The sequence below is a fragment of the Pongo abelii genome, chromosome 13, assembly GCF_028885655.2.
Source record: "Pongo abelii isolate AG06213 chromosome 13, NHGRI_mPonAbe1-v2.0_pri, whole genome shotgun sequence".
Lineage (NCBI taxonomy): Eukaryota > Metazoa > Chordata > Mammalia > Primates > Hominidae > Pongo > Pongo abelii.
This window is the reverse complement of record NC_071998.2, coordinates 73,678,672-73,698,570: the sequence shown is the minus strand read 5'-3', so window position 1 is coordinate 73,698,570 and position 19,899 is coordinate 73,678,672. Positions and strand designations below refer to the sequence as shown.

Sequence of the window (19,899 nt, the reverse complement as noted above, 5' to 3'; positions counted from 1 at the left end):
CTCTGAAAATGAAGAAGGTGGCAGAGTTTGCAGAAGTTAATAACAGATGTGAGCAGTGCGTGAGAAGAAGTAATCTTGGCCAGTCCTTGGATTGCTGGTATAAGAAACTGAAGAAAAGATGGTGTCATTTACTACACAGTGTGTGTTACTGGAGGGAAAGAGTTGGGAGGGAGATGATGCATTTGGGTTTGGATGTATTGAAGTTGATGTTCCTATGTACAGTTGCCTGGTAAATCTCATTGGAGGGTTCTGAGTTGAGATAGACCAGAGATTCAGCAACGTGGATTTTCCAAACTAAGTTATGTTCTATGTTCTCTGGGAGAATTAATTTGGGAAATATTGAGTTACATGAAACTGATTTCTTCTATTCAGGACCTTGCAGACATTTGTATATACCAGTAGTAATATTATTGAGTGCTTACCAGTGTCAGGCACTCTACATGTGTTAACTCAGGTATTCCTCTCCATACAATATCCGCATGCAGTATGTGCTGAAATTGGCCCCGTTTTACAGATGAGGAAACTGGGAATAGCACAATTAGGTAATTAAGAAACTGTCAGTGGCAATTAGTACAAGGCCAGGATTCAAACCCAGAAAGGTGACTTCTGAGTTTGGATTTTTAACCTTGATGGTAATATCCAAAAGAGTGATAGAGTGTGCACAGTTTCCCAAACTTAGCTGACCATGGAACACTCTTTTCAAGGGACAGCTGGCAGAACCTTAAGGGACACTGGTGACCATAGTACCAGGTTGAACAATACTGTAGTAGCATATTGGAGCCATAAATATGGTTGAAACACCAAGAAAGAGGTTGAACAATACTGTAGTAGCATATTGGAGCCATAAATATGGTTGAAACACCAAGAAAGAGGGTACAGAGCAAGAAGAGCAGAGAGTTTAGGCCATCACAAGTAGTGAAGAGACTGTGAAGACAGAGGTAGCTTAGAATCATTGGATGGAAACCAAGAGAGTATGGAACCTCAGAGGTCGAGTGATCTGTAGGAGGACAGAAGAAAACACTCATTGGCTTTAGCAATATGGTGACCATTGGAGACTTTGTGAGAGCCATTTCAGAAGGTGGGGGGAGCAACTGACCATGGTGTCAAGATGGTCAGCAAAAGTAGAAGCATAACCAAGAGGCTGGCAAATGATGGCTACTTGGAGAAGAGACAGTTTAGTTTGCAAGGATGAAGCCTAAGGATGGGGAAAGAAGAAGAAGAATGCCAGCCTATGCTGGCAGCTGTGAGTGCCGGGAGAAGATGTTTACATGGGAGGCAGTGTTCCAGATTTCAGCTGGGGAGCAGCGATGGGAGAATATTAGGATCTGCTGTGTGTGTGTGTGTGTGTGTGTGTGTCTAAGTTTTCTTTTGTGGATACTTTCCTGAGTCACTGGAATGACTCTTCATAGGTTTTTAATAGAATGAATTGGTGACTCCCAAAGATATTCAGAGGCACCAGGAACATTGGTAGTATTGGATCTTCTGCAGTGTCCATTGCTGAAAGTAAAAACTCTCATCTGGAAAAGTAAATGTCATTCTTAGGATTTTTCTTTAAACCCATGGGACAGGAGTTTCGCTTGAAGTATTAAACTTTATCCTCCAAAAAGGAGAGATAAAGGAGTCACATGTGAGGTTAATGGTATACTATCTTACTAAATTTTAGAAGTCTGCATGCTGCTTATTGTGAATAGAAAACATTTGAGGGACTGATAGAACATGTAGAGAGTATAGTAATAAAGTTTATTTTATTTCTAACCTAAGTCATTAAGTCCCGCAACAGCCAGTGGTTTTTGTGTATGTGTGTGGCTTCTATCTTGGCTATGATACCATCACAGGAGAGCTTACTTATAATTAAGTGATCATAAAATTTATTTGAGAGTGAAAAGGGAATTTTAACAATACTGCCATACTGACACTATGAAAGACATAGAGTGGGACTGTTCCAGGCAAATGGGGATGAATGGGCACCCTACATGTAAGGACACCATGGGTTCAGCAGATGAAATGGGACCAGTAACAGAGAAGCTTCTTCCCCCTTAGTTAAGAAGTGAGAGTCTCTCTGGGCTTCTCAGATCTCCTTCCCTTCAGCCAACATGGTAAGTTTGGAGAAAGCATGGGCTTTGGAATCAGACAGGCATGGATACAAACCTCTGCTCTGTTGCTTCCTAGCTTTGTGACCTTAACTTGCCTATGCCTCATTTTTCTCATGACTCTTATGAATATCACATGCTCATATATTTAAAGTATCCAGCCAAGTAGACATTTATTAAAAATCTTAGTGCCCTTGTCTCCTTTTCTCTTTCTACATATAACTTTAAGTAGGACAGTTTATGGACAGACACAGTGTAAGATGGAGCCACAGAATGCTGGACTGGGGAGGGTCTGGTCCATTTTGCAGGTAAAAAGTCCAAGACTATAGAACTGAAGTGGCATGCCTAATGTTGTTCAGATAGCTGTGGCTTAGCTGGGAACCTGAGTCCAGGTGTCTTAGGCCACTGCTCTTTTCACTCCATCATATTTTCCAGAAGTGGAATGGTGATCTGCTCTTTTTTCCTCTCCCACTCTTCCTTCACCTTTCTCTTTTTACCCTGAATTCAAGAGTACAGCATGCCTCCCAGAGCAAGTATTGCCAAGATGATCAACACTGGATCACTCAGTTTAGTCCACCTCAGGAGGAATGGGTCTGGTTAGTCCTCACAACTGTGAGACATCTATAGAGACCTGACAATGTCACATGTGCTTGAGCTGTGGTTGTCACACTTTCAGGTCCAGTGTCCCCCTAAAAAACAAAAACCTTGTAATGTTCTCGCTACCATCCTGAGGTGTAACTTTTAGAAAACACAGTCTACCCACACTTAACTAAGTCAAAATAATGCTCTAACTGTAATATAAGGAGAAATTAGGAGAAAATTATTTATAATAAGAATTTCCAAAGGTTTTTCTCAAGCATGACTCACTAGGAGGCAGAATCAAAGTGTGAGATGCTTTGAATAAGGGGAAAATGGGCATCAAGGGCACCACCCAACAGACGCAGGGTGGTGATATGTGCCATGATGTAGGCAACTCAACTCCTTGGCATCCCCGATGATGATGTGGTATTCTGAACTGCTAAATCCTCAGCAAAGATCTTCCCTCAATTTACTCAGTGGTTGTATTCCTGAAAAACTTAAAATATGTTAAAATCATAACCCAAATGCTTTTTGTTTAAATATAAAACAGAGGTAGATTCTAGATTCAGATCATTATAAATAGGTGTTTCATCTGTATGGATAGTATCTGATATTTGACATTTGAAAGTTGTGTGGTATACAAAATAATTCTTCATTTTGTGAAATTATCCTACACATTTCAGCATGTCTGGCATCCCTGACCCCTACCCATCAAATGACACTAGCCCCTCCAATCATTGTGGCATCTACAAAAGCCTCTATGATGTTCTAAAACACCTTCCTCCCAGCTGAATGGTGGTGCTTTCTTTGTACCACTGCTCTGGAGGTTTAATGGGTATTCTATAGTTGGTTTAATGGGCATTCCATAGTTGGATGCCAGCATGGGCTGTCTCAGGGGGCCTCCAAGGGAACTAGTATGGTGGTTCCTAATGATGCCACCCACCAAAGCCTCCTAGCCTGAAGATAGGCTTCATGCTCACAGTGGGAGAGAAGCAGGAGGTAAGGCTGAAGAAATGTCCGCTGCAAAGTGAACCAGTTTGTTTTCAGCCAGATGACAGCAATGACAGTGGCAGATTTCACATAGGAAAGACATTGCCATGTGGGTTTAGAGTTACTCCAAGGCACCCACACTCCAGTCTTTACTTAGGAGGTTAGCAAAGTTAAGTGCAAATTGCAGATGATTCATTATATTCTGATGTCACCATATTGTCCCCGAAGCGCTTTCTCTCATTTTTCTTTTCTTCACACTTTGATCCTTTCTACAGCCTTGTGAGATAGTTAAGGGTCATTAGTATCCTAATTTTAAGGCATTTGTTCTGCTGATGCCCAATATTGCATTGCTTCCATCACAGAGATCATCACCCACACACAAACTAGACAAGGGCTGTTAGCCAGGCTCTTTAGCTGTTTTGTGCACGTACAAGCTGCTGGAAACCTCAGCTGTAGAATTTGGATTCTGTTGCAAATATGCTCAGAGTTAACAGAGGCTGGTTTCTGAATGTGAATGTGAGCACTGCTCATTCCATTTTCAGTTACAATTAATTTTACTGTGCACTGAAAAGGTCTCTATATTTTGCTTCAGTAATGAGATGAAGAACAGCTTTTCTAGTAATAGCATCTATCAGTAGCTGCTGAGTAGATTGTGTTGTGATGCCTGACATATCTTTAGGGCATGCTGTTGTATTGGGGTTTACATGAGTGGTGCAGATGGGAATGAGCAGTGTCCAACCTGCTTGACTGTACGTGGCAGGCACTCTGTCATCAACGGGCAGTCTTTTCCATCAGTATCTTTTGATTATTGCAATTTCATTTTATACAGTATTTCTTCAAATTAAATAATGCCAACAATGGTATAAAAACATAGTTATATTGCTACACTAAAAGGTAATATTAGTTAACATTATTGAGTGTTTTCTATGGGTGAGAAACTTTATAGCTATTATCTTTTAATTGGGCTGTATAATTATATAAATTTGAAAGCAATTTCCTTTTTCTAAATCATTGTCATTTCACTTCTAAAACAAAAAATTATTAAACTTATTAACTGAGCTTTCTGAATATATTCAGGAGGCTTCTCAGATATGGATGAAGTAAATTAAATTTAATGAAGCAGTGTAGACAATCTTACTAATTTAGTATTTTGGTGTCTTTGGAAATTCCTTTTTTTTTAGAGAAAGAGAGAAGTTTGGCTTTAATTAATTTATCCAGAATTAGCAACCAGAAAATATAAAAAGAAGCCATTTTAATTTCAAAATACTTGCAAGGCTTGTGTTTTACAGTTTACACTCGAGATTTTTTTCCCCCTCAACTTTTAATTTCAAGGGTACATGTGCAGGATGTGCAGGTTTGTTACATAGGTAAATATGTGCCATGGTGGTTTGCTACACAGGTCATCCCATCACCTAGGGCTCAGCACCCATTCCTCCTGATGTTCTCCCTTCCCCAACCCCCTGCCGACAGGCCCCAGTGTGTGTTCTTCCTCCCAATATGTCCATGTGTTCTCATCATTCAGCTCCGACTTATAAGTGAGAACATGCAGTGTTTGGTTTTCTGTTTCTGCATTAGTTTGCTGAGGATAATGACTTCCAACTCCATCCATGTCCCTGCAAAGGACATGATCTCGTTCCTTTTTATGGCTGCATAGTATTCCATGGTATATATGTACCACATTTTCTTTATCCAGCCTATCATGGATGAGCATTTAGTTTGATTCCATGTCTTTGCTATTGTGAATGGTGCTGCGGTGAACATACGCATGCATGTATCTTTATAATAGAATGATTTATATTCCTTTGGGTATAAACCCAGTAATGGGATTGCTGGGTCAAATGGTATTTCTGCCTCCAGGTCTTTGAGGAATCGCCACACTGTCTTCCACAATAGTTGAACCAATTTACATTCCCATCAACAGTGTAAAAGTGCTCCTTTTTCTCTGCAACCTTGACAGCATCTGTCATTTTTTGACATTTTAATGATAACCATTCTGGCTGGTGTGAGATGATATCTCATCTCTCATTGTGGTTTTGATTTGCATTTCTCTAATGATCAGGGATGTTGAGGTTTTTTTTTTCATATGTTTGTTGGCCACATGCATGTCTTCTTTTGAGAAGTGTCTGTTTATATCCTTTGCCCACTTTTTAATGGTTTTTTTTTTTTCCTGATAAATTTGTTTAAGTTCCTTGTAGGCTCTAGACATTAGACCTTTGTCAGATGGATAGATTGCAAAAATTTTCTCCCATTTTGTAGGTTATCTGTTTACTCTGATGATAGTTTCTTTTGCTGTGCAGAAGCTCTTTAGTTTAATTAGATCTCATTTGTCAATTTTTGCTTTTGTGGCAATAGCTTTTGGCATTTTCATCATGAAATCTTTGCCCATGCCTATGTCCTGAATGGTGTTGCCTAGATTTTCTTCTAGGGTTTTTATAGTTTTGGGTTTTACATTTAGGTCTTTAATCCATCTTAAGTTAATTTTTGTACATGGTATAAGGAAGGGGTCCAATTCCAATTTTCTGCTTATGTCTAGCCAGCACTTCCAGCACCATTTATTAAATAGGGAGTCCTTTCCTCATTGCTTGTTTTTGTCAGGTTTTTTGAAGATCAAGTGGTTGTTGGTGTGCAGTCTTATTTCTGAGTTCTCTATTCTGTTCCATTGGTCTATTTGTCTGTTTTTATACCATTACTATGCTGTTTTGGTTACTGTAGCCTTGTAGTATAGTTTGAAGTCAGGTAGCATGATGCCTCCAGCTTTGTTCTTTTTGCTTAGGATTGTCTTGGCTATTTGGGCTCTTTTTGGTTACATATGAATTTTAAAATATTTTTGTTTAATCTGTGAAGAATCTCAACGGTAGTTTAATGGGAATAGCATTGAATCTCTAAATTACTTTGGACAGTATGGCCATTTTCACAATATTGAGTCATCCTATCAGTGAACATGGAATGTTTTTCCATTTGTGTCATCTCTGATTTCTTTGAGCAGTGGTTTGTAGTTCTCCTTGAAGAGGTGCTTCACTTCCCTTGTTAGCTGTATTTCAAGGTATTTTATTCTTTTTGCAGCAATTTTGAATGGGAGGTTATTCACGATTTGGTTCTCTGCTTGCCTGTTGTTGGTGTATAGGAATGCTAGCTATTTTTGCACATTGATTTTATATCCTGAGACTTTGCTGAAGTTGCTTATCAGCTTAAGGAGATTTGGGGCTGAGACGATAGGGTTTTCTAGATATAGGATCATGTCAAATAAAGATAATTTGACTTCCTCTCTTCATATTTGAATACGCTTTATTTCCTTCTCTTGCCTGATTGCGCTAGCCAGAACTTGCAATACTATGTCAAATAGGAGTGGTGAAAGAGGGCATCCTTATCTTGTGCTGGTTTTCAGGGGGAATGCTTCCAGCTTTTGCCCATTTAGTATGATATTGGCTGTGGGTTTATCACATATGGCTCTTATCATTTTGAGGTATGTTCCTTCATTACCTAGTTTATTGAGAGTTTTTAACATGAAGGGAAGTTGAATTTTATTGAAGGCCTTTACTGCATATATTGAGATAATCATGCGTTTTTTGTCTGTAGCTCTGTTTATGAGATGAATTACAATTATTGATTTGTGTATGTTGAACCAACCTTGCATCCTGGGAATGAAACCAACTTGACTGTGGTGGATAAGCCTTTCGATATGCTGCTGGATTCAGTTTGCCAGTATTTTATTGAGGATTTTTGCATCAATGTTCACCAAGGATATTGGCCCGAAGTTTACTTTCTTCGTTGTATCTCTGCCAGGTTTTGGTATAGGATGATGCTGGCCTCATAAAATGAGTTAGGTAAAAATCTTTCTGTTTCATCTTTTAGGAATACTTTCAGTATAAATGGTACCAGCTCTTCTTTGTACCTCTGGTAGAATTCAGTTTCAGTTCTGAATCCGTCTTGTCCTGGGCTTTTTTTTATTGGTAGGCTATTTATTACAGCCTCAATTTCAGAACCATTATTGATCTATTCAGATATTCAGTTTCTCCCTGGTTCAGTCTTGGGAAGGTGTATGTGTCCAGGAATTTATCCATTTCTTCTAGATTTTCTAGTTCATGTGCATAGGGGTATTTGTAGTATTTTCTGATGGTTGTTTGTATTTCTGTGGGGTCAGTGGTGATATCCCCCTTACCATTTCAGATTGTGTTTGTTTGACTCTTCTATTTTTTCTTCTTTATTAGTCTAGCTAGCAGCCTATCTAGTTAATTTTTTTCTAAAATTCAGCATCTAGATTCGTTGACTTTTTGAATTTTTTTTTTTTTTTTTTGTGCCTCTATCTCCTTCAGTTCTCTCTCATCTTGGTTATTTCTTGTCTTCTGCTAGCTTTGGGGTTGGTTTGCTCTTGGTTCTCTAGTTCTTTTAGTTGAGATGTTACATTGTTAACTTGAGATCTTTCTAGCTTTTTGTTTTTGTAAGTGAAAGGTATTTGGAATTTTATTGTGCAATTCTTACAACTTTATTATAAATTTGAAATATTTTTTAAATATTAAAAATATATAAAAAACCAGTGATTCCTCTCAATTGTTTTTGAGAGTTTCTTTTATTATTATTATTTTTTATTATCATACTTTAAGTTCTAGGGTACATGTGCACAACATGCAGGTTTGTTACATATGTATATATGTGCCATGTTGGTGTACTGCACCCATTAACTTGTCATTTACATTAGGTATATATCCTAATGCTATCCCTCTCCCTTCCCCCCACCCCATGACAGGCCCCAGTGTGTGATGTTCTCCTTCCTGTGTTCACGTGTTCTCGTTGTTCAATTCCCACCTATGAGTGAGACCATGAGGTGTTTGGTTTTCTGTCCTTGTGATAGTTTGCTGAGAATGATGGTTTCCAGCTTCATCTATGTCCCTACAAAGGACATGAACTCATCCTTTTTTATGGCTGCATAGTATTCCATGGTGTATATGTGCCACATTTTCTTAATCCAGTCTATCATTGATGGACATTTGGGTTGGTTCCAAGTCTTTGCTATTGTGAATAATGCCGCAATAAACATACGTGTGCATGTGTCTTTATAGCAGCATGATTTATAATCCTTTGGGTATATACCCAGTAATGGGTTGGCTGGGTCAAATGGTATTTCTAGTTCTAGATCCCTAAGGAATTGCCACACCAACTTCCACAATGGTTGAATTAGCTTACAGTCCCACCAACAGTGTAAAAGTGTTTCTATTTCTCCACATCCTCTCCAGCACCTGTTGTTTCCTGACTTTTTAATGATTGCCATTCTAACTGGTGTGAGATGGTATCTCATTGTGGTTTTGATTTGCATTTCTCTGATGGCCAGTGATGATGAGCATTTTTTCATGTGTCTGTTGGCTGCATTAATGTCTTCTTTTGAGAAGTGTCTGTTCATATCTTTCACCCACTTTTTGATGGGGTTGTTTGTTTTTGAGATCTTTCTAGCTTTTTGATGTGGGCATTATAAATTTCCCGCTTAATGCTGTTTTAGCTGTATCCCATTGTCTCTTTGTTCTCATTAGTTTCAAAGAACTTCTTGATTTCTGCCTTAATTTCATTATTTACCCAAGAGTCATTCAGTAACAGGTTGTTCAATTTCCATGTAGTTGTGTGGTTTTGAATGAATTTCTTAATCTTGAGTTTTAATTTGATTGCACTGTGGGGCTGACAGACTGTTACGATTTCAGTTCTTTTGCATTTCTTGGAGAGTGTTTTACTTCCAATTATGTGATCAATTTTAGAGTAAGTCTCATGTGGCAATGAGAATATATCTTCTTTTTAATTTAGGTGGAGAGTTCTGTAGATATCTACCATGTCCACTTGATCTGGAGCTGAGTTCAGGTCCTGAATATCTTTGTTAATTTTCTGTCTCCATGATCTATCTAATATTGTCAATGGAGTGTTAAAGTCTCCCACTGTTATTGTGTAGAGTCTAAGTCTCTTTGTAGGTCTCTAAGCACTTGCTTTATGAATCTGGGTGCTCCTGTATTGGGTGCATATATATTTAGGATAGTTAGCTCTTCCTGTTGAACTCTATCATTATGTAATGACCTCCTTTGTCTTTTTTGATCTTTGTTGGTTTAAAGTCTGTTTTGTCAGAATCTAGGATTGCAACCCCTGCTTTTTTTCTGTTTTCCATTTGCTTGGTACATTTTCCTTCATCCCTTTATTTTGAGCCTATGTGTGTCTTTGCACATGAGATGTGTCTCTTGAAGACAGCATATTGATGGGTCTTGGATCTTTACCCAGTTTGCCATTCAGTTTCTTTTACTTGGGGCATTTAACCCATTTACATTTAAGGTTAGTATTGTTATGTGTGAACTTGGTCCTGTCATAATGCTAGGTGGTTATTTTCAGACTTGTTTATATGGTTGGTTCATAGTGTCACCGGTCTGTAGTTCAGTGTGTTTTTGTAGTGGCTGGAAATGGTTTTTCCTTTCCATATTTAGTACTTCCTTCAGGAGCTCTTGCAAGGCTGGTACAGTGGTGACAGATTCCCTCAGCATTTGCTTTTCTAAAAAGAATCTTGTTTTTCCTTCACTTATGAAGCTTAGTTTGGCCAAATATGAAATTCTGAGTTGGAAGTTCTTTTCTTTAAGAATGTTGAATATTGGCCCCCAATCTCTTCTTGCTTGTAGGGTTTCTGCTGAGCTGCTGTTAGTCTGATGAGTTTCCCTTTGTAGGTGACCTGGCCTTTCTCTCTGGTTGCCCTTAACATTTCTTCTTTCATTTCAAACTTGGAGAATCTGATGATTATATGTCTTGTGGATGATCTTCTTGTGGAGTAATGTACTGGGGTTCTCTGCATTTCCTGAGTTTGAATGTTGGCAGGTCTCGCTAGGTTGGGGAAGTTCTCCTGGATGATATCCTGAGGTATATTTTCTAACTTGGTTCCATTCTCCGTGTATCTTTCAGTTACCTCAATCAGAATCAGGGATAGGTTCAGGCTCTTTACATAATCGCATATTTCTCGGAGGTTTTGTTCATTATTTTTTATTCCTTTTACTCTATTCTTGTCTGCCTTTGTCTTATTTCAGAAAGATAGTCTTCAAGCTCTAAGATTCTTTTCTCCACTTGGTCTATTCTGGTATTGATACTTGTGATTTCATTGTGAAGTTCTCGTGTCATGTTTTTCAGCTCCATCAGGTCCATTATGTTCCTCGCTAACCTGGCTATTCGGGCTATCAGCCCCTGTATTGTATCATCATGAGTCTTAGCTTCTTTGCATTGGGTTAGAACATACTCCTTTAGCTCAGTGATGTTTGTTATTACCCACCTTCTGAAGCCTACTTCTGTCAATTCATCCATCTCAGCCTTAGCCCAGTTCTGTGCCCTTGCTAGAGAGGTATTGCGGTCATTTGGATGAGAAGAGGCATTATGGTTTTTTCAGTTTTCAGTGTTTTTGCATTGATTCTTTTCATCTTTGTGGGCTTATCTGTCTTTGATCTTTGTGGTTGCTGACCTTTGAATGAAGTTTTTGTGGGGTCTTTTTTGTTGATGTTGTTGTTTTCTGTTTGTTTGTTTTTCTTTTAACAGTCAGTCCACTCTACTCTAGGGCTGCTGCAGTTTGCTGGGGCTCTGCTTCAGACTCCAGTTGCCTTAGTTTCTTCTATCCCTGTAGGTATCACCAGTGAAGGCCATGAAACAGCAAAGATGGCAGCCAGCTTCTTCCACTGGAAGCTCTATCCCAGGGGTGTACTGACTTGTTGCTGGCCTGTATGCACCTGTAGGAGGTGGCTGGAGACCACCTGTTGTGAGGTCCCACTCAGTCAGTAGGACTGGGCTCACAGACCTACCCAAAGAAGCAGTCTGACCTCTTTTTGGTAGAGCATGTGTGCTGCATTGGCCAGGATCCTTTCTCATTCAGACTGCCTCTATTTCCAAAGCAGGCAGGCTGGAACAGCTGAATGGACCAAACCACAGAAATGGTGACTGCCACTTCCCCTAGGAGCTCCATCTCAGGGAGAGATCAAAGCTCTATCTGTAGAACCCTGGCTGGAATGGGTGAAGCCCCCACAAGGAAGTCCTATCCAGTGAGGAGAAATGGATTGGGGTCCCACTTGAGGAAGCTGTCCAGCCACAATCTGGCAAGACAGCTGTGCTGCATTGTGGGGTACCCTTCCTCTTCTGGTCTGTCTCTGTTCTCCACAGCCAGCAGGCTGGAGCAACTGAGTCAACTAAGCTGTATAGATGGTAGCCATCCCTTTCCCCAGGAACTTGGACCCATCTCAAGCAGACTCCAACCTACTGCCATTAGCTGGCTGGGATTCCAAACCCGTGGGTCTTAACTTGTGAGGTGCCATGGAAGTGGGGCCCACAGAATGAGGCTACCTGGGTTCCTGGATTCAACCGCCTTCCTAGGGATATGTACAGATAGATTTCCCGCCTTGCCAGGGATCCTGGGGCCAGAGTATGTAAAACTCCTGGCTCTTTGTGTGTGCCTGAGTGGCTGCTCTGCCGAGACTCCACACAGCTCTGTGTATCAGACCCAAGGCCCTGGTGGCCTGGGCTCACGAGGGCATCTCCTGATCCGCAGGTTGCGAAGATCCAAAGGAGAAGTGTGGTTTCCTGGGTGGGGTCACATAATCACTCAACACTGCACTTGGCTGGGGGTGGGGGTGGTGTCTCCTTTGCTTCTGTGCATCTTCCAGGTGGGCCATCACCCCCTCTTCTGCTTTTCTTTATTCTCTGTGGGTTGAGTTGTTTGCCCAGTCAGTCCCAATGTGAGAACCTGGGTATCTCAGTTGAAGGTGCTGCATTTACTAGCCCCTTTTTATTCATCTCCATGAGTGCTGCAGACCACAGCTGCCTCTAATTGGCCAGCTTGGGTCCCAGCATTCTGAGTACCTGTTTTCAAGTCTCTGGAGTATGTACCTGAGAGTGGTATTGCTGGGTCATCTGATAACTTTATGTTTGATTTTTTGAGGAACCGTCAATTTTTTTCTCACAATGGCCAGAAGCATTTATAGTTTTACTGGCAATATGCAGGGTTCTAATGTCTTCACATCCTCACCAACATTTGTTATTTTCAGTTTTTAAAAAAGCTGTTGCCATCTGAGTAGGCATAAAGTGGCATCTTATTGTGGTTTTGACTTGCATTTCCCTAATGATTAATGATGTTCAGCATACTTTCATGTGCTTGTTGACCTTTCGTATATTTCTTGTATTTTTATAGTATTTTTCATTTGGACTTCTCAGTGCTATCAGACTAGAGCTATCACAAAATATGTTGATTTTTGAATGATAAAACCAGTAAGTTATGCCTCTACACCTTGAAGAGAGAAAAATCACATAATAGATTCATTAAAAGCTGGTTTATGGTTCCCTAAACGCACCTGGCTGCCATTTTGATTGTATGGTGGATCTATCCTGGAGGACACTTCTTTGATGCTAACTTTATTTCCCACTATGGATCCAAGACTCAAAATTAGCAGAGTTAGCCCTATGTCTGACCATAGGTAAATCGATTTCCCATCAGTAAAATGAGGCATTGAGAAACACCTCTCTCTCAATAAACATTATAAAAAGTTCTTACCCTTTGATTAAGCAATTTCCCTTCTAGCATCTATCTATAGCAAATCAACTAAAACAAGAGGGGAAAAAAAGCTTTATATGTAAAGATGTCTCTTATAGCATTTTCTCCTTACAACTGCAAAGCAATCTAAATGTTTGACAATAGGCAACTAATTTATTGCATAACTAAATAAAAAATTTGGCAGCTTTTATAAATAATACCAATGGGAATTTGTTTAAACATAGAAAATATTTATGTTAAGATTTTAAATGCAAGGAGCATGATTTAAGCTTGGGTATATAATATGATTGCAAATATATAAAACTAGAACACAAAATTGTGTCTAGAATGAAGACTAGAAAGCAATACATCAGAATAATAAAGAGATTGTCATTGAATGACAGATTCTGTAGTTTTACTATAATATTATATTGGGTGATATTGTTGACCTCTAAAAAAACAGTGCTCATAATTATAATAGTGAATTTATTATCATTTTATTCAAGCAAACATGGCAAAGGTTCAAGGTTTGCAGATCAAAATTGCACACCTAAATGTTGTAAATATTGCCAACCATTTGAGAAGTGTTAGTTTGAGTTTAGCATGTTGACCTTTGAACTTATGGTACAGGGTCTTTTACTATGATACGACTTTGTTAAAACTTAGGATACCACAGAATAATTTCACAGATTGCTTGAATCCCATTAGTTTTTTGTTTTTCTGTTTCTTCCTGCAGATTTTTGTGGGAAAATCTGAAATTTTAAATTTAGAAAAAAAAATGTCTCTTTACAGGTGTTCCATTGCCTAAAGAGGAGAACATTTCTGCTCCCTTGATCTCCAGCTCCCCAGTGAAGGCAGCCCAGGAGTATGAAGATCCCCCTAGTGAAGAGGAAGATAAAATAAAAGAAGAACCTTTAACCATCTCTGAACTAGTGTACAACCCAAGTGCCAGCCTTCTCCCTACCCCTGTGGACGACGATGAGATTGACATGCTCTTTGACTGTCCTTCCAGGCTTGAGTTGGAAAGAGAAGACACAGATTCATTTGAGGATCTGGAAGCAGATGAAAACGCCTTTTTGATTGCTGAAGAAGAGGAGCTGAAGGAGGCTCGCCGTGCTTTGTCGTGGAGCTATGACATTCTGACTGGCCATATTCGGGTGAACCCACTGGTCAAGAGTTTTTCCAGGCTCCTTGTGGTGGGCCTCGGACTGCTGCTCTTTGTATTTCCCCTGCTCCTCCTCCTTTTGGAGTCAGGTATTGATCTCTCCTTCTTATGCGAAATCCGCCAGACACCAGAGTTTGAGCAGTTTCACTATGAATACTACTGTCCCCTCAAGGAGTGGGTCGCTGGGAAAGTCCACCGCATCCTCTACATGCTGGGTTGCTCATGAAGTTAATCTCTCACATGACTAAGGGCTATATTCAATGCTAATGATTTTTTTTTTTTCAGCAAATGCCTGGTTCTGAAGGGTCACGGGGCTGTCAACAGGTGTTCCTTACTCATAATTGATTATTCAAACCTTTAAGTTAGCTTTCCATAATTCACTGCACTTAAATGAGTTTAAATCAAATACAGTTATTTTAGTTACAGGTTAGGAAGATGGTCTTTAAATAACCAAAAATATGTTTATTTTTTATTATAGTGTAGACATACCCTTCATCTATTATATCCTAATACATGATACATTGGACTGAATTCCCATTTCTAATAGTTGGCACCATTATAAGCTATAAGGTTCAGAATCAGATTTTAGTAAAGACTCAAGAGAAAGTTGTTGAATATAATCCTTAGTGAAAACAGTGTCCTCTAACCAATGCCTATACAACTAAATTTATGCTGGGTTTTTGGTTCTGTTTTTTTAAAAATATTTTTATGTGTTCAAACTATTTTGGTAAATTTTTAGCAAAAAAAAAAAAAGAAGCCTCCTGGAGTTATTTACATGTACAGATTGTAAGATTAATGCACAAAAGGTATATCAGAATTTTTTTAATGTTTTGGCGCTACTTTGTTTTTAAAAATATTTTTGGCTGAACAATACCATAATTTGTTATGATCTGCATAGGAGATAGAAAATGGGTAGAAAGACACTATAGTAAGTAAGCTGCTAAAACAGAGGATGGAACTGGAGGATGTAGAAACTGAGAGCATCAAGTGGACTCAGGGTGGTCCATTTTTCAAAGTATTGGGACAAGAGGACTTGTTATTTTCATTTGTATTCTGTCCGTATATTTTGGCTGGAGAAGCAGATGTTTTAAAAAGAAAGTGAGAGTTTAAAGGAAAAAAGGTAACAGATGTGCTAGTCAGTTGCATATCAGTGTACATTAACCCAAGAGTGAAGGCAGATAGGAACTGGAGAAATGGAAAGTGGCAAAAATGAGTTCTGGTGAGGCTGGCAGGCCAATGGTGGCAGGCGAATGGTCTATTTTATGAAAGTGATCGTGATGCCAGCGTTCAATGATGTGAAGAGCAGTGCACTTGCTGTCTGAGTTAACATGAACATGTTTAAGTGGATCTAAATAAAAGTGGAGAAACTTTAAGGTAAATATTTTGATCCCTCATGCCATTTTTTGTGATTCTGTAGAAGAAACTTCACAAGTGTGTTTGTATGTGAGTGTGCATGTGTGTGTGTGTGTGTGAGAGAGAGAGAGAGAATATGAATGGCTTTTTGATACATGTCCGTGATCATGTTTTGTGGTAGTCATTGATACTCCTTTCCTTTCCCAGTTGTTTTAAAATTTGACTTCCATAGAGAAACTGGAGAGGCCTCATGAGATGACATACCAGTTCAGCCTGGGTAAAGTAGTGACATGACCCTAACCAGACAGTAGAGGGGACCAGTGCTCTAGTACCTTCCTTGATACCATTAAATCCATGATGGAAAGGATTTAATCCAACAATTTAATGGTATCAAGGAAGGTACCAGAGCATTGTACCATCAGCAATGTACTGATGCCTTCCCATGCAGACTACCTGCTGATACTGTGTTATGTGGGAGAAAGATAAGAGTCTAGAGCTTATGCCATGGAGCATAGAGCTTCTCCCTGGATTGAAAACATTCCACTGCCTTAATATACAAAGATACAGGGCCCACTTGGAATCGCTCTCTCTAGCTAATGACATTCCAACCCTATCATTAGCATGATTTCTAAACTGGGCATTCCATTTCCACTCACTCAGTGGAGCTCTGAGTGCTTCACTGGACATTTAATTTTGGAAATAAGTTTTGAAACTCAGTTCGTGAAGCCTGCAGTTGAGCAAATGACAATATATATTTGCCATTAAGTTTGAGGGGTTTCCTTTTCTATATGCTTTCAGTGATTTATTTTGCTTTTTAAATAAAGATTGTTTACTACCTGAAATTTGATACTGATTTAGAAATATATTTTCTGTGATTGGAATCCTCAACAATTTATTTTGGAAGCTTGCAGATGGCTAGCTTTGAAATTGAAATTTGTGTTTTTCTCCTTCTTTTCTCATACGACTTCTAAGTCATCCTTTCTGACATAAGGCAACTTCAGTGTAGTCTGCACAAAATTAGTCCTCTTCTGATCATGCGTCATATAATTTTCTCTAAACTTCTGACTATGACAAATCATCTGGCCCTCAGTCTTTCAAAATAATATTATATAATATTTTTTAAATTATGGAAATAATATATTTTCCATTGTAAAATACTTAAAAAATATGATAGTATAAATATCACATGTAATCCAACCATGCAGATTTATCTTAAGGAGTAATAAATATATTATTTTAACATTTCCAGCTAACATCTCTTTTCTCTTAGGTGGAAACTTCATTGTTGAATAGAAATGTTTTTAAGTGAAGAAGTTGACAGAATAGGGTCTGCTGAATTTAAACAGCCATCAAAAGTTAAACTGGAATCTTGAAATGCCATTTGCTCGGCATAGAATCAGAGCCTTTTAGAAACATCCATTTAAGTTTTGTTAGAAGATAGTCACCAGTTGCCTGAATCGAATGAGGAAAAGACTGCTTCCAGAGATGGACAGTATATTATAGAGTGAGATACAGAGTTTAAAGCAAGTGTGTGAGTATATGTATATTCCATATTATTGGTATATGTGTGTTTATATATAAATCTGTATATATGTGTGTCTTTGAATAGGCACAACATATATGCCCCTCATGCATAATTGTGCTTATTTTGCCCTAATTGAGGAATTTGAGACATATTATTGGTTCTTCTCCCTCTCAGATACTATGGTGGGTAAAACCCACAGCCTGAAAGGGTTAAATTTTCCATAAATGCCACTGTGTGTACATTTGTGGATATAAATAAATGTATATAATACACACACACTTATATGGCAAATACATATACACACACAATATTGCCTTTAGTGCTAATGCAAGTTGGATCATGAAAACAATGTAGGTAAAGTATGTATTTGTCTGTGCTTGAAAAATATTGTAAAATGTTATGTATTTGGAATATATTTTGTGGTTTGTCTAATATTTATAAACACAACTCGGGGTGAATTCACAATGAGTTTATTTCATTGAAATACTAGAGATATGGGGGCCATGTTACTGTGATTGGAGCCTTACCTTTGTATAGTGAAATTTGCATTTCTATGTCAACATCCAGATTGTTTTATATGTTAATATGGTGGCAGGAATCCCTAATAAAAATACTCTGGGGTAAAATTTTTTGCAATCATTCAGTTTTATTTACAGTAAAGTTGTATAGTCAGGTTGTTGGAAACTATAAAAGGATTCCCTCTAGGACCATGAAATGAGGTCAACATATAATGGTGATAGTATTAAAAAAAAAATCCCAGGTAATAGATTAGATTAACCCTTTGCAGAAGTCATCCAGGCCCAAAGCAGGAATACTAGCACTGAAAATGTGCTCAAACATAAAATAAACCTTGATCTAATTCATGATATTAAGTTAACCAGAGAAATAGAAAAGCACAGAAAAAATAGAAGAGGGGTATTCTGACTGACAGATAGGAGCATGGATTTCAGAGTGCTAGAAATTAATATGTTTTCATCACTGGCCAGAAAAGGGTGCCTTCCTGCATCAGAGAGAGCTGCATGAGACTCAACTCTGTGATACTTGCCATTAAACTTCTCTATCTGTTCATGCACCCTGGAAGAATCTCATGATTCCACTTCTTTTTTTTTTTTGAGATGGAGTTTTGCTCTTGTTGCCCAGGCTGGAGTGCAATGACGCGATCACGGCTCATCGCAACCTCCTCCTCCTGGGTTCAAGCAATTCTCCTGCCTCAGCTTCCTGAGTAGATGGAATTACAGGCATGCACCACCACATCCAGCTAATTTTTTTGTATTTTCAATAGAGGCTGGGTTCCTCCGTGTTGGTCAGGCTGGTCATGATTCCACTTCTATCCTCCCCTCTGCCCAGTGTAGCCTTGACAGGTCTTCTGCTTAGGTTTGGCGCAAAGCTAACAACTCCATACCTGACAGTTAAACCAAAAGGTGTTACTTGGAATGAAACAAAAGGGGTGGGGGAGTTCTCTTAATTGCAGGAATACAATAGAAGTCAAGCAGAATTGGCCCTTAGCTATGGTGGCCTCATGCCTTATTCAGCAGACCTTAGAAGTATAGGCTCTAGACTACAGGCAAGAAAAGGAATTCAGTGATTAGCATTCAGATGTGAGGAAGCTTATGGACCTATAGTTCTGACTCCAGCATCTCAAGCCCGTGCCTTTGTTTGGGTTAGTGTCTGCTGACTCAAAAGGCTCACACAAAATGGCGCTTGGCCACTTACTCATTGAGCAGTTCATTGAACTCCTGACCCAGTGTCACTGCCTGGAGGAAACTCTTGCTTTATTCCTACATTTTCTCCTTAGCCAAATAGAGGAAGACTCTCCCACCAACATTCCCACCCTGGAGAAAAAGTACTGGGGAGAGTCTTCCACCCCTGGGGTGACTTCTGGGATGGTTGTGGTTGACGGGGCTTGAGTCCCTCTGGGCCATTCTCTACAGGGTGGAGACAATGTGCTGAAGGTCGCTGCTTACTTGTCCTCCTGCTTCTTTTCTCTCTCCCTCTCTCCTTTTCTCTTGGACCTGCATTTGGGCTTCCAGTCTCCATGCAGTAAACAGACCCAGCAGAACCTGCCCGTGGTGAGCTCAGCCAAGACTCGGCTCTCCATGTTCCAGCCTCCGTCTGTGACTGGGTGGGTAAGTTCGGTGGGCCCCACCCAGTGGGCTCGGCAGCCGTCACTTCAGAGAAGAAGAAAGGAACCTTGCTTAGGCCTCAGATCCCAGCTGTGCTCTTCAATCCATTAATAAAGCTGCTTTTAACCCTCTCCTGGCTATTGTATCTATTATCTACTGGGAACTGGGGTGGTGGCAGGGATGGCGGTGAATATTTTGGATCTCTGCAACCTCCAATGTTATAAGCAAGGTGAGAGTGGAGAAGCTTGCTCCTGGCTGAACCTCAGGCATCAGGGGATGGTCTGCCACTGACATCAGCCCTGAGAGTTCTTGCCAATGGGTGAGAGAGCTTATCCATTATTATTAGTAAAGAACAGAAGGTTGGTTGGAATCACACATCGCTATTCTTTACCTTTAGTTGATGCTTATTCTAAATTTCTCTCTGGAAAGGGAACTGAGGCCATTTTCACTGTTATAAAGGAAAACTCCTAGTAGGACAAAAGTATGCTTTCTTTGGGTACCAAGTAATGAAACATGGCTTGCAAATTCCAGCAGCTTCTCCAGAAAACACCCATTGCCTG

At 39.4% G+C, this 19,899-nt stretch overlaps 1 protein-coding gene across 3 annotated transcripts in view; it reads left to right on the top strand.

The window, feature by feature from the left end:
• Nucleotides 1-19,503, top strand: part of FRMD3 (FERM domain containing 3) — a 309,481-nt gene extending 289,978 nt beyond the window's left edge. Inside the window, exons 14-15 of one of the 3 annotated variants that reach the window (XM_009244544.3) lie at nucleotides 13,966-14,427; nucleotides 19,247-19,503. In XM_009244544.3, the coding sequence (XP_009242819.1) occupies nucleotides 13,966-14,427; nucleotides 19,247-19,260 (476 nt within the window). In that variant the 3' untranslated portion in view covers nucleotides 19,261-19,503. 3 annotated transcript variants of the gene reach the window in all.
• Nucleotides 19,504-19,899: the final 396 nt, after the last annotated feature.